Below are 12020 nucleotides of genomic sequence, written 5' to 3' on the forward strand. Positions count from 1 at the left end.
TCATTTGATGAAACGCGAAATGATTGGGACAATCGATTCTGGCCCCTTTGCGCGTCATTCAAACCTAATTGCTTTTGAAAAGTTTCGTCGACTTTTAAATTTATATCAAGCAGGATTCTGTAATAATTGCTCACTCAGTTTTTATGATAAGCTTCTGCTAAGTTGCCTTAATTTATTTTCCGTAGTTCCCCTGCATCTTTTTCTTTATCCGGACATAATCTTGTTCGAGGTTTGATTAATAGGAAATTTTTGAATACGATTAATAGGAAATGTCACCGAGGATTAGGGCCAATTATCGGGATTTCAATTCGTAATCTCGGCGAAAATATGAATGGATTTTTTCCACAATTTAGCGGCGAGGGTCGCGACAAAAGGAATTTTAATAACTGGAGAACACGGGGGAAATTATTTATGCTGCACTTTCGCTTCAGTGTGAAAAAGAGTTAAAATTGAATATTAAAAATGAAACCGTTCGTTCAGGGGACGAACAAGCCACTTGAATTGTTGCAAGGAGGATTTTTTGCGCTGGGGCGCCTAAATGAATTTGTTCTCGTTTTAGTTCCCGTCGTGTTGCAATCTGCATAATGGCCGAAATTAACAGATCGGTGCTTGCAGAAATGAGTACACAAAAAGCCGGATGAAAAATGCTTTCGTTTTATCCGGGGGCTGATGGATGGCTCGTGTAAATGACGCCTTGAGCTTCCCTAAACCAGCGCACAGAGGCTGTCTTCGTTTGTGACGTCATCGCCCGAATATCCTGGACATGCAGGATAAGGGAGAGCCAAGCAAATGTTTATTATGCTTGATTTATTTGGTTTTATGATCTCACTTATGTCCTAAAGGAACTTCCGGTCTTCGACAATTGCTGGCCCTGGGGCACTTCATCCTAACGAACGCCCATATCGTTTTAAAACCTCTCATCGCGATAACTGACTTGATTAATCCACGTCGCGATTTTTATGGCCCTGCTATAAACATGATTGATTTTTGGACTTTTAAACAAAACCATCAAACTGATAAAAGTATACCAGCAATTTTTTCGAAAAGTATATTAAAAGAGCTTTCTAACGATAACAAAGTTAATGGGGTTGGGGTAATAATTCCGGAGTTATTGCCCCGAGTATCGAACTAAATTAAAAATTCTGACATTATAAGCGCTTTTTGTATTGGAAATCTTTTGTTTTACGAAACAGAATCTAAAAAAACTTGATAGCATTATGATCGTTATAAGCATAATATGTTAGGAAAAATATAATAGATAAGTATAATATAAAATATAAAAATAATATAATATAATATAATATAAAAATAGGAACGTATGCACGAATGTTGACGTGCGTTAAGTTGGCCCAACCACTTTCAAATTTTGAAAGTACACATACGGCTTTCAAATGTGCTCGGAAAGTGCTGAAGAATGCTGCTATTTATTTAAAAAATGCTACTTTGGTTTTAGAGTTTTTTGTGTTTTTTGGTTGGGCTAACTTAACGGTGGCCCAACCATTTTATGTGCTGGACGTTTTGTTTATGCCATTTAAAAGTTCTTTAAAAATGCTGGCAAATGCCGTATTTTAAATAAAAAGTGCTGGGAAAATAACGGAGTTTTTTAAATTTAAATAATGGTTGGACTAACTTAACGACAGCCCAACCATTCATGTGCTAAACGATTTCTTTATGTAAACTAAAAGATCTTAAAAAATGCTGGCGAATGCTGAACTTTAAATAAAAAGTGCTGAGAAAATAACGAAGTTTTTTATTTAAATATTGGTTGGGCTAACTTAACGACAGCCCAACCACACCGAGTGCCTTCGAGTTTTTTATGTCAACTAAAAGACCTTAAAGAATGCTGGCGAGTGCTGTACTTAATTCAAAAAGTGCTGAGAAAATAACATTGGTTTTTAATATCGAAAATTCTCCCCCTTAAATGCAGGAGCTGTAGTGCTTACTTAGGTACATCGTTTGTTTTTTTTAAGTAGATTTACATGAATTGGAATTGTTTAATAAAAACACAATAATTACTACTTTACTTAAAAAAACATTTCATATTAACATAAAATAAACAATAAAAAATAAAATAAATATTATACTTTTACAAACAGCGATAAACAAGTAGGGCACAACCTCTTAAAACTTTTTCCGGGGGACAGTTTGTATTCAATTTGTCTTGAAGATCGTCATATATTTCCCATTTTTTATTTGGCCTTTTACAATAGGCAATAAAATGGCCTACATCACTAGCAAGAATTCCTTCACCCATAATTTCCACTACCCCCTGGAGTTTGTAGTTTAGGTTTTTATGGGTTAATGCTATATTACAGGAATTTGGCATAACTGAACACTTCTATTTGTGTTGGTCAATGAAACTGATGCCCAGTCAGTAAATATGTAGTTTTCATTCAAAGTTGATTTTACGTTCAGATACTTTTCGTCACATTTTGGACAAAAGCAAATTTTCTCCATTGTCTTTGTAACAAGCTCAGCTACTAAATTATTGTCACTTAACATAATTGTTGCGTAATTTCTGATTTCATTGTAACCACACTTAGAGCAAACCGTGATTTCTTTCTTAGACCATTCTAAGAAATTATTAGTAGCTAATCTATCTATTAATAATTACTGCGTACATACGCAAGGAATTTCTATTAGACCATTGGGCCTAAGGACTTCATCAAAGATTTGAGACAAAATTTTAGCTCTTAGTATGTAAGAATGTCTAGATATTTTTCCCTTGACCAAATTCTGTAAAAGTTCGGCCAGAAAATTATCATCTACAACACCCTCTCTAAATGCGGGACAGTCACAGTAACATGAAGACGATATTTGAACAAGTGCATCAAATCCACACGAATTAGTAAACATAAACATTTTTTTATTAATTGTGATTGTTCTTAATGTAGAACAGTTTCCATTTTTAATTAAAGACATAGGAATTGTTTTTGTCCGTGCCGAAAGTTCCATAAATTCCCATTCTTTTTGATTTTCCAGATAAGATCTCCGTAGACGTTTAGGTTTAGATGCACCTTCCCTTTTCCAGTTTTCAACTGCTCTATCTTCTTCATCTTTCATTGTCTCGTCGTTGTCATCGTTTGTTGTTTCCACTTCTTTGGAATTTTTATGTGTTTTCTCTAGCAAAGAAAGAGGGTCGTCTGCTTCTTTGGGTACAGCTGAATATAACTTATCTTCATTTTTGTTAGTATATTTTGGGAAAATATTTTCTTCGCCTTTCCATACTAACATGCTGTCCTTGTTTTTGAATTTGCTAGAGGTATAGCTCCTTCTAAAGTTTCTATGTGGATTTTTAAAACTTTTTTCTAAGTCTAATAAATTTTGAATTAAAAGTAACTGTTGTTTTCCCAGCTCTTTTTATTTGTAGTATAGCCTTTGTCAGTATTTTTGAAAACGTTTTAGTTCATATGTATAAATAAATCGTAGAGCACTCGGTGTAAGATTGGACTGTCCGGCCACCGTGAAGAAGTTTAGTTAATAAGTGTTAAGAAGTTTTTTTAATAGAAAAAAAAACTAAGTAATACACAATATAGAAAAATGTTTTTGAAAAAAGATAATATTCTAGAAAAAAGTGTAAAAACGAAAACCAAAAACTTTTCAAATAATATAGGGTGCTTTTTAATGGATATCTTAAAAATAAAAAAGATTTAAAAAAAATTAATGCACGTTTGTAAACATTACAAAAAACTTTTTCAGAACTGTTTTGAGTTTTTAGAGAACTTGTGCTAGACTTGGGTTTGCTATTTTATTTAATAAACTGATTAAAAAAAGTTAAGGTTATTACTGAATTTTAGGCAAAATCAACTGATAAAAGAATTAAGTTCTGAATTGAGAGAATTTGTTTGATATTAGAATAATTAGACCACTTTTTCAATGTGTCATTCAACAATATGATTCAATATTGTTTATATATTGTAACTGTATAAGAACTACTCGTCCATTTATTTAATCTTGTCCACTATCAACTAAAAAAAACTTGTTGGAAATAAATTATATTATTATCAAATTTTAAACTTCTTGTTGGATTTCATTGGCGTGGAAAATAAATAAAACAATGTTTAAAAAAAGCCCACACACCAAACCTTTATTTGAAACACAACGCGTTTCAACCACAAAGTGGTCATCCTCAGGTGAGAATATAAACTAAACTAATTCTTACAATGTTTTGTTTTATATACTAATTTGGCCGACTTTTATTTTTCTTACCCCCGACTAATGAATAGAGGGGAGAAAATCATATATCTATATTTAACTTTCTACAAAAAAGTTACTAAAATGCAAAATAATAATGTGAGACAGAAAGCAATTAAAGAAAGGTGGCTGATTGCATCTACTTTACGAGGGAATATAAAAAAATGCCAACTTTATTTTTAAACTAAGGCTGAAGAAAAAGTTAGAACTTGCTTCAGCTTAAATCCTCTTCAATTCAAATAAATTACAGAAAACTGAAAGCCAATCAAGATAACATCTAATTATTCTTTTCTTTGACAACTAACTTTTTTCAGAAGAAGCGTCCTTTTTTATTAAAATTTTTATTGTTGTTCATAATATTGTTTACAATATTTATATGCCTGTTTCTATTAATAAGCACTGGGTTCTGTCTTTTTAGACACAAAGTGGAGATATTTGTCTTCAAGTGTTCGATAATAACAACCAGAAGACTAAGACTTAGTTTTCGAGTTATAATTTTTTTAATGAAAAACGTTTAACGCCTATGTAACCGGAACCGTTGCCCGGAGCAGCTGTGGGTTTTCACTTGGAGATAGATAATTAAAAGCCTTTCCAATGATTATTTACGTTTTGCTCTAAATATTATAGTTTTCGAGAAAAAGGCAAAAATACGGTTGCAGTCAAAAGTTTGTTGAAATTGGCGTAAAAAATCTATAAAATGGCAAACACAGCGAACTTCTGTCACTTCCAATTACGCAAACTTTCGTAATAAAACTATAATAGTCGAGTTAAATTTCCATATAACGAGACTATTTGACGTTTTATACATCTGGTTTCGATTTAATCGATGTAACTGCCTAACAGAGCGAAAGAGCATCATATTCAAGCGATAGCGCCAAAGCTAAATTCGATGCCATTATGGTAACAAACCGACAATAAAGGTAACCGCGCGAAAAATGAACGCTAAATTAGCTAATTAGCCAATTCACACGGCACTAAAGCAAAAACAAACAAGAAAACAGCTTTTGAAAGGGATTTAATTAATGCACTATTTGTTACACATTTACATTTTTTAACGGCAAAGACATTTTGTCTGACAGTGGGAGAGCAGATGCGACATCGACCTTTTTTGCGGGATTAAAACGTAACGTTTTTTCATTTTCGCTCACAAAACTGCCATCATGAGTGAAATTTTAGCGTTACGAGCAAATAATTGCGTAAAATATTGACGACGGTTCGAGCGCAAACGCACAATTATTATTCCGAGGGAGTTGAGGTCTCCAATTAATAGAATGCGTTCTTCTAGGATTGTCGTAAAAAATCGATATGTAATATGCTCACATATATAAATCCACGCAACAATAGCCTCAATTTTTCATATTCCATTCATCGATAGAAACGCGAAGCAATTTTCCTGCCCCGGTCCTTTCTTTTGGTAATCTTGTATTACTTTGTAGATATTCGATTTGGTAAAAAATACTAATGCGGGCATTCATTGCGTGTTTTCACGACTCGTCGGCTTGATTTTTAAGTGATACTCTCAGGTGAGGGGCGCCTGAAAGCCGATTCAGTGTTGAATAATTCTACACTTAGAAAAAGGATGTTTGTTTTTACTTATTAGTATAATTACCTACATTAGTAATAGTAAAAAAAGTGCGGTATATGAAACTTTTATATATGTTATAAGTAGAAACCGGATTATAGGAAACACGCAATTTTTAAGGGCTTTTTGTAAAACTTGAAATAAATTTGTTTCGTTAAAAATAGAAACCTTTGACACTCTTTCCATTTTACCTAAATTCCTAAACTGAATGAGTTTTAAACATCCTACCGGTGTGTTTAATGCAAATTTTTTTTTAATATTCATTCTTATTTCAATAATTATACCTTTCTCGACCAATAAAAGATTTGCTAGAATTTTTTCCTAATTTATAATTAGATATTTTTTGAATTTCTTTATTAATATTTTATTTAAAATCATTCAATTTCATAGTTATTTTATTTTACATCTAAAGATTTTTTGTTTCTGAGGCTTACAGTATTTCACCTTTTAGGTTTTACTATCTTATCTTACTTACTTTGTAGGTTCATAGTTTTTTAATTATCACTTCTTCAGTCACTTAGATCTACACAATTTTGATCTTACTGTTTTTAGTTTTTTTGTATTCCAGTTTTTAAGTTCTTTAGTTTTTCATTTTCTTAGTGTATTGGTTTTTTATTCAGAATCCAATGTTTCTAGTTCTATAGTTTTTTTAGTTTCTCAACTTTCAGTCGCTTAGTTCTTCAAAATTTCAGTCTCAATATTTTTTGGTTTTTTGTGTTTTTAATTTCTCACCGTTACAGTTCCTTTGTCAGCGTTTGAACTTTTAATTTTTGAAAATATACATATTCAAAATCCACCTATATTAAGTTATTTTTTAATTTTAATTAATTTTTGTATTTTATAAAAGTTTTGTATTAGCCAAGGTTTAAAAAAAAAATTGGTACGTAGAAGTGTCAGTGCAGTGTTTGTCGGTTGTTAATTTTTGTTTTAAACATTTATTTATTTTAATCATTATAACTGTAATTATTAATTTTTACAAACCGATAATGTAGATTTTAATTAGTTGTGTGAAAGTCCTCTTTTTCTAGGTTTCTTAGTTTTTGTGTAATTAATTAAAAAAAATGTGTCAAAAAAAAATTAAATTATTTCAAAAATTAAGTAGACTCGACGATTTTATTGGCATCTAAGGTGAAATCTCGTTCTGTGAGAAAAAGCGGCTCTAAAACCAACTCACTGGCGTCTCATTTGTGCCAGGAATAAGTAATTGACCAATAAAAATATAAAAATTAACTTCTTGATGCGTCTGTGATTGGATTGATGGGATATTGCACTCTCAACTTTAAAACCGACCAATCACTAAACAAAAAAATTTTCTTTGATTATTTAGTAAATGTCGGCAAACCATCTGGAATTTTGTTCTTACTTTGCAGTTCTATTGCTTTTTAATTTGTCGCTCTTTCAGTCACTGTTTTTGAACTTTTTTTTGTTTTTTTGTTTTTAATTTTTTAGCTTTTCAATCTCTTAGTGTATTGGTATTTTATTCAGAATGTAATGCTTCACTTCATTAGTGTTTCTATTCAAGCTACTTTGAAAAATGAGTTATTATCTCATTCTGAAATTTTAGTAAATAGCATAACAAAATTATAAACGGTAGACCTGCCACTTGTGAAGCAATTAAACTCGTAAATAAAGTGTAAATTTTTGTAAAATGTACACAAGGAGCTATGGGAAAATTAGTTAATGACAAACTATAAAAAAAAATTGGAAATAAAAATCTACTGAAAATAAAAACTTTAACTGGACAAAAAATTACTGATAAAGTAGAGGTGCATGATTTTAGTACTAATATGTATTTCTATTCAGTGAGTTCATTCTCTAGGTTGAGATGAATTCGTACGGAAAAACGAACAGCAAAGTTAGAACAATATTTAGATTCAACAGTTAATTAACTTTTTAATTGCTTTTTTGTGTAATAGATATTTTAAAGTTTTTGACAAAACGTGGTTTGTGTAATTTGTTTGTTTGTTTTTGTAATGGAATTTATTGCATTTGTGTTTTGAACAATATTTAAGTTCAACAGTTAATTAACTCCTTTATAGCTTTTTTATGTAATAGATAATTTTAAGTTGTTGACAAAACGTAGTTCGTGTTGTTTGTTAGTTTTTGTAATTCAATTATTTAATTTATTTTATTTTATTTATTAATTTAGTTTATTAATTTATAAATTTATTTAATTTACTTATTGCAAAAAAAATTGTTTTTATTTTTCTTGTTGTAGGAATTAATAATAAATCTATTCTAAATTAACAGATTTTAATACTTAATTTCTGTTTTTGTACATTTTTTTTGACACCTAAATAAAGTTTTTAACTTCCTAAAATTTCAGTCTAGATATAAGGTAACAATAAGATATTTAATATTACTACTAGAAGCACAGCTTATTGGTTACTTTGTGCTAGAAATGTAGATGTTACTAATAAACAATAGTTTTTGTGTGGGGTATAATTTACTACTGCAAATAGTTAATAGTATATTAAAGTATAATTGGATACTGCTCAAAAAATGCAGTCTGTTTTAAAGACCAATTATTTACGAATACTTTACGTTATTTTTTTTATTGGTTCACTTTGACATCATAAATATCATTATAATAGAAAACAAATGAAAAGTGAAGCTGTATGTTCAGTTATGTTAAGACTGGAATCTTTAAGAATTCATTCCGCACTTTATGAAGGTAAGTACATTTTTGTTACTAATGGAACAAATTTTTTTAACAAGTGCAAACCTGTGACAATTTCAGTAATCTGCTGATGAGGACGCCATCAGCCAGTTTGTGTTAGCATTAATTTTGCTTCTAAATAAAAAATAACTAAATATTTCATATTAAAAAAAACCTTGTAAAAATGTTTTTTTGCAAATTATTTATCATTTTGTTTGTTTTATTGCATTCTAATATTTAAATAAATGACAGTATGTATGTATAATTAAGGCTGGTTTTTCTAAGCTTCATTGAGTACATATTCCAAGGTATTTAATGTATTTTTAAATAAATTTATGTATTTTATGTGTATTATTGTAGATATGCTTCACTAATAATAAATTACAGGTCCAAAATATTATTGAAGCTGCGTATTGTACAGGTGTTCGGAAAGTCGCGCACCTCATTGAAGGGGAGTAATTGGATAATCCTCCAGGGTAGCGAAAAAATGTTTAAAAAAATTCCACATGCTCTGTTTTTATATCAGAGCTTAAACAAATTATGGAAAAAGGCAACATTGCACAAAGATACACGTGAAAACTGAAATTAAAAATTATAATTAAAGTCTTGGATACCATTAAAAGGTGTTGAACATATTTAATTTCTAGCCTTTAAAACCATGGTTACGCCATTGTTGTTAGTCAGATTAGTTCGTGCATTATCGTAATTTTTAATTATGTTATTGAATGCAACTGAGCGGAGAACAGCTTTATTTATTGTAATAATATTTTAAACAACTTAAAAACCGAACAAACAATGCACTAAAAAATTATAACAAATGCTCAAAGTTTGGCTTGCACCGTTTGTAATGTTTCTGGAGTGATCGTAGCACTAGCGGCATGATTTCGGTTCACCAACTCCTCACCAGTTTTTCTAAAATTGCTTCTTCCGCAGTAACGGTTTTCGCACCTCTGGGCCGACCAAGTTCCCTTGGCAAAAGATCCAAACGACCAGTTGATCGTATTCTTTGGTCCAGTCAATGGAAATGATTTTTCGTCTGGATCGGCATCCTGACGAGCGGCTTCACTTGCATTTCCAGCGTATTCACCAAACAGCAAACACAAGTCACAATATTCATAGCAGGAAAATATTTTAATCCTGCACTGACACTGTTTGAAACTGAAAAATTACCGCTGACAGACGAAACAAAAATTTTAATGACATTAGAAGCAATCACCGTAACCATGGTTTCATCTGAACAACAATGGTTTGTGCCAAGTGTTGCCAGATTTATTATCATTGTTGAAATTTTGTTAACATTTCTTAAAGAATCTGGGGAGGTTTCTTCAGTTCTTATGTTACTGCGTCCTTTTATGTAATGTCATTTATACCACAAATGAATTTGGATTCGAAATGGTAGTGCAAACACCTCCATTTTTAGCAAATAATTTTTAATCTTTACTTCATCATATCTTCATCAATAAAAGACTTAGATTTTTTTAACATTTCTCTGGTTATCTAGGGCATCGGCCGATGATGTAGTGTCACGGCGGTGCGCGACTTTCCGGACACTCTGTATGTTATCCGTTTCATGTACCTATTTTTTATAAATTGTGTATTAGTGTATCTTTTTTAATAAAATACAGTACAGATATTTATAATCACTGTGTATTATTATCAACTGCCCCGTGAAAGTGTAAAATGTCAAAATTTAATAGTAACTGTCAATCACCCTAACATATACTGTAGTAGTAATACGAGTATCTACATAAGAAATAGTATCGTATAATATAACGTTATATATAAATATAATAGTTGAAGCCGATTTCACTAGTACAGTAGTTACTTAGTTAGCATTTAGCATTGTGTTGTTGTTTCAGAGGGTTCTTCAGAACCAAGCTCCGATGACGAGTTCTTCGGGCACCAGCACATCTCTGTGACGAAGCCTCAGGAATTGAATTCTCCGGATAGCATCGCCGAGGCTATCCTTCCTCAACTCAGTGCTCACTCCCCCAATCGCAGCGACATAAAACGGCACCCTTCGCCCTATTACTACGCTGATTTATACAAGAATAAAGTCGAGGAGTCGAAAACTTGTCCGGCGAAATTCCGCAAAGAGCCAGTCCTTCAGCCGAAACCGTCTCAGGATGTTTTAGAATCAAACCAGTTGAGCCAAAAAATCAAATCGTCGCATAGGAAGTACCGGAAAAGCTTTAGTCTAGATAACCCGAATTTGGATAAACCAATCCGAGCCAGGTCGCACAGCCGTTTGAAGTATAAAAAGAGTTCGAGTGTTGACACACAAAGCACTGATTCAAGGGATGCGCCTAATGAGGCGGTTATGCCTCCGAATAGACTGACTTCACCCTGTGCTTGTCTCACCCCCGACGATGGCTTAGACGACGAAATGACACGCCAAAGGCATGTATACGAAACCGCTTTCGACTGTCGCATTAGCAAGTCTGATGACGATTTAGATCAGATTGACAAAGTATCAAACCATCCTGTCCTCGTACAACTGAATAACGCGAGGGAAAACCGACCTGGGCCGTCCGCTGATAGCAATACACCACAAAACAGGCGGAAAGTCACGCTGCTCTGCCCCAAACCGAGCCAAGAGGACAATAACTCCGTCGGCGCCATCTCCCAGAAGCTGCAGGTAAGTGCATCTAAACTGCCACTTTCTTCCACTAGTTTTATAAGACATTCTGTTGTAACACGAATGATTTTGGAGCACGACGAGGAGTGCTCTAATAGAATGAGTGCCTCTAAAACGAGTGTAATATACTATTTTTTCTACTTTTTATTTTTGTTGTTTGTTTTTGTTTAGTTTAATTTATCAAAATCTGTTCAAACTATTTTCTATAATTTTGTTAATTTTTTTGGCTTTATCAATAAACAACTTGACGCTGTTGACAGATCACACACTAAATTACAGTGATGACTGATGACACCCAGCCTAGCACTGCCAATAGAAATTTACTAAAAGGAGTTGCATAAAAGTTCTCTTTGTGAAACCAATATAGAAAAAAAAATTCTACTGCACTTTCATTGCTCTAATTAGTGAAATTAAAAAATAAGTTTTTTTTTCTACTTTTTATTTTTGTTGTTTGTTTTTGTTTAATTTAATTTATCAAAATCTGTTCAAACTATTTTCTATTAATTTTGTTAATTTTTTGGCTTTATCAATAAACAACTTGACGCTGTTGACAGACCACACACTAAATTACAGTGATGACTGATGACACCCAGCCTAGCACTGCCAATAGAAATTTACTAAAAGGAGTTGCATAAAAGTTCTCTTTGTGAAACCAATATAGAAAAAAAATTCTACTGCACTTTCATTGCTCTAATTAGTGAAATTAAAAAATAAGTTTTTTTTCTACTTTTTATTTTTGTTGTTTGTTTTTGTTTAGTTTAATTTATCAAAATCTGTTCAAACTATTTTCTATTAATTTTGTTGATTTTTTGGATTTATCAATAAACAACTTGACGCTGTTGACAGATCACACACTAAATTACAGTGATGACTGATGACACCCAGCCTAGCACCGCCAATAGAAATTTACTAAAAGGAGTTGCACAAAAGTCCTCTTTGTGAAACCA

At 31.9% G+C, this 12020-nt stretch overlaps 1 protein-coding gene across 1 annotated transcript in view; it reads left to right on the forward strand.

Moving 5' to 3' along the window:
• The window catches only part of hwt (heavyweight), a 63640-nt gene that overhangs the window by 40510 nt on the left and 11110 nt on the right, over positions 1 to 12020 (forward strand). Inside the window, exon 4 of the mRNA XM_064359337.1 lies at positions 10295 to 11073. Coding sequence (XP_064215407.1) covers positions 10295 to 11073 — 779 coding nt within the window. The remainder of the gene's footprint in view (positions 1 to 10294; positions 11074 to 12020) is intronic.

This window comes from Tribolium castaneum, chromosome 10 (genome assembly GCF_031307605.1).
Source record: "Tribolium castaneum strain GA2 chromosome 10, icTriCast1.1, whole genome shotgun sequence".
Taxonomy (NCBI): Eukaryota; Metazoa; Arthropoda; class Insecta; order Coleoptera; family Tenebrionidae; genus Tribolium; species Tribolium castaneum.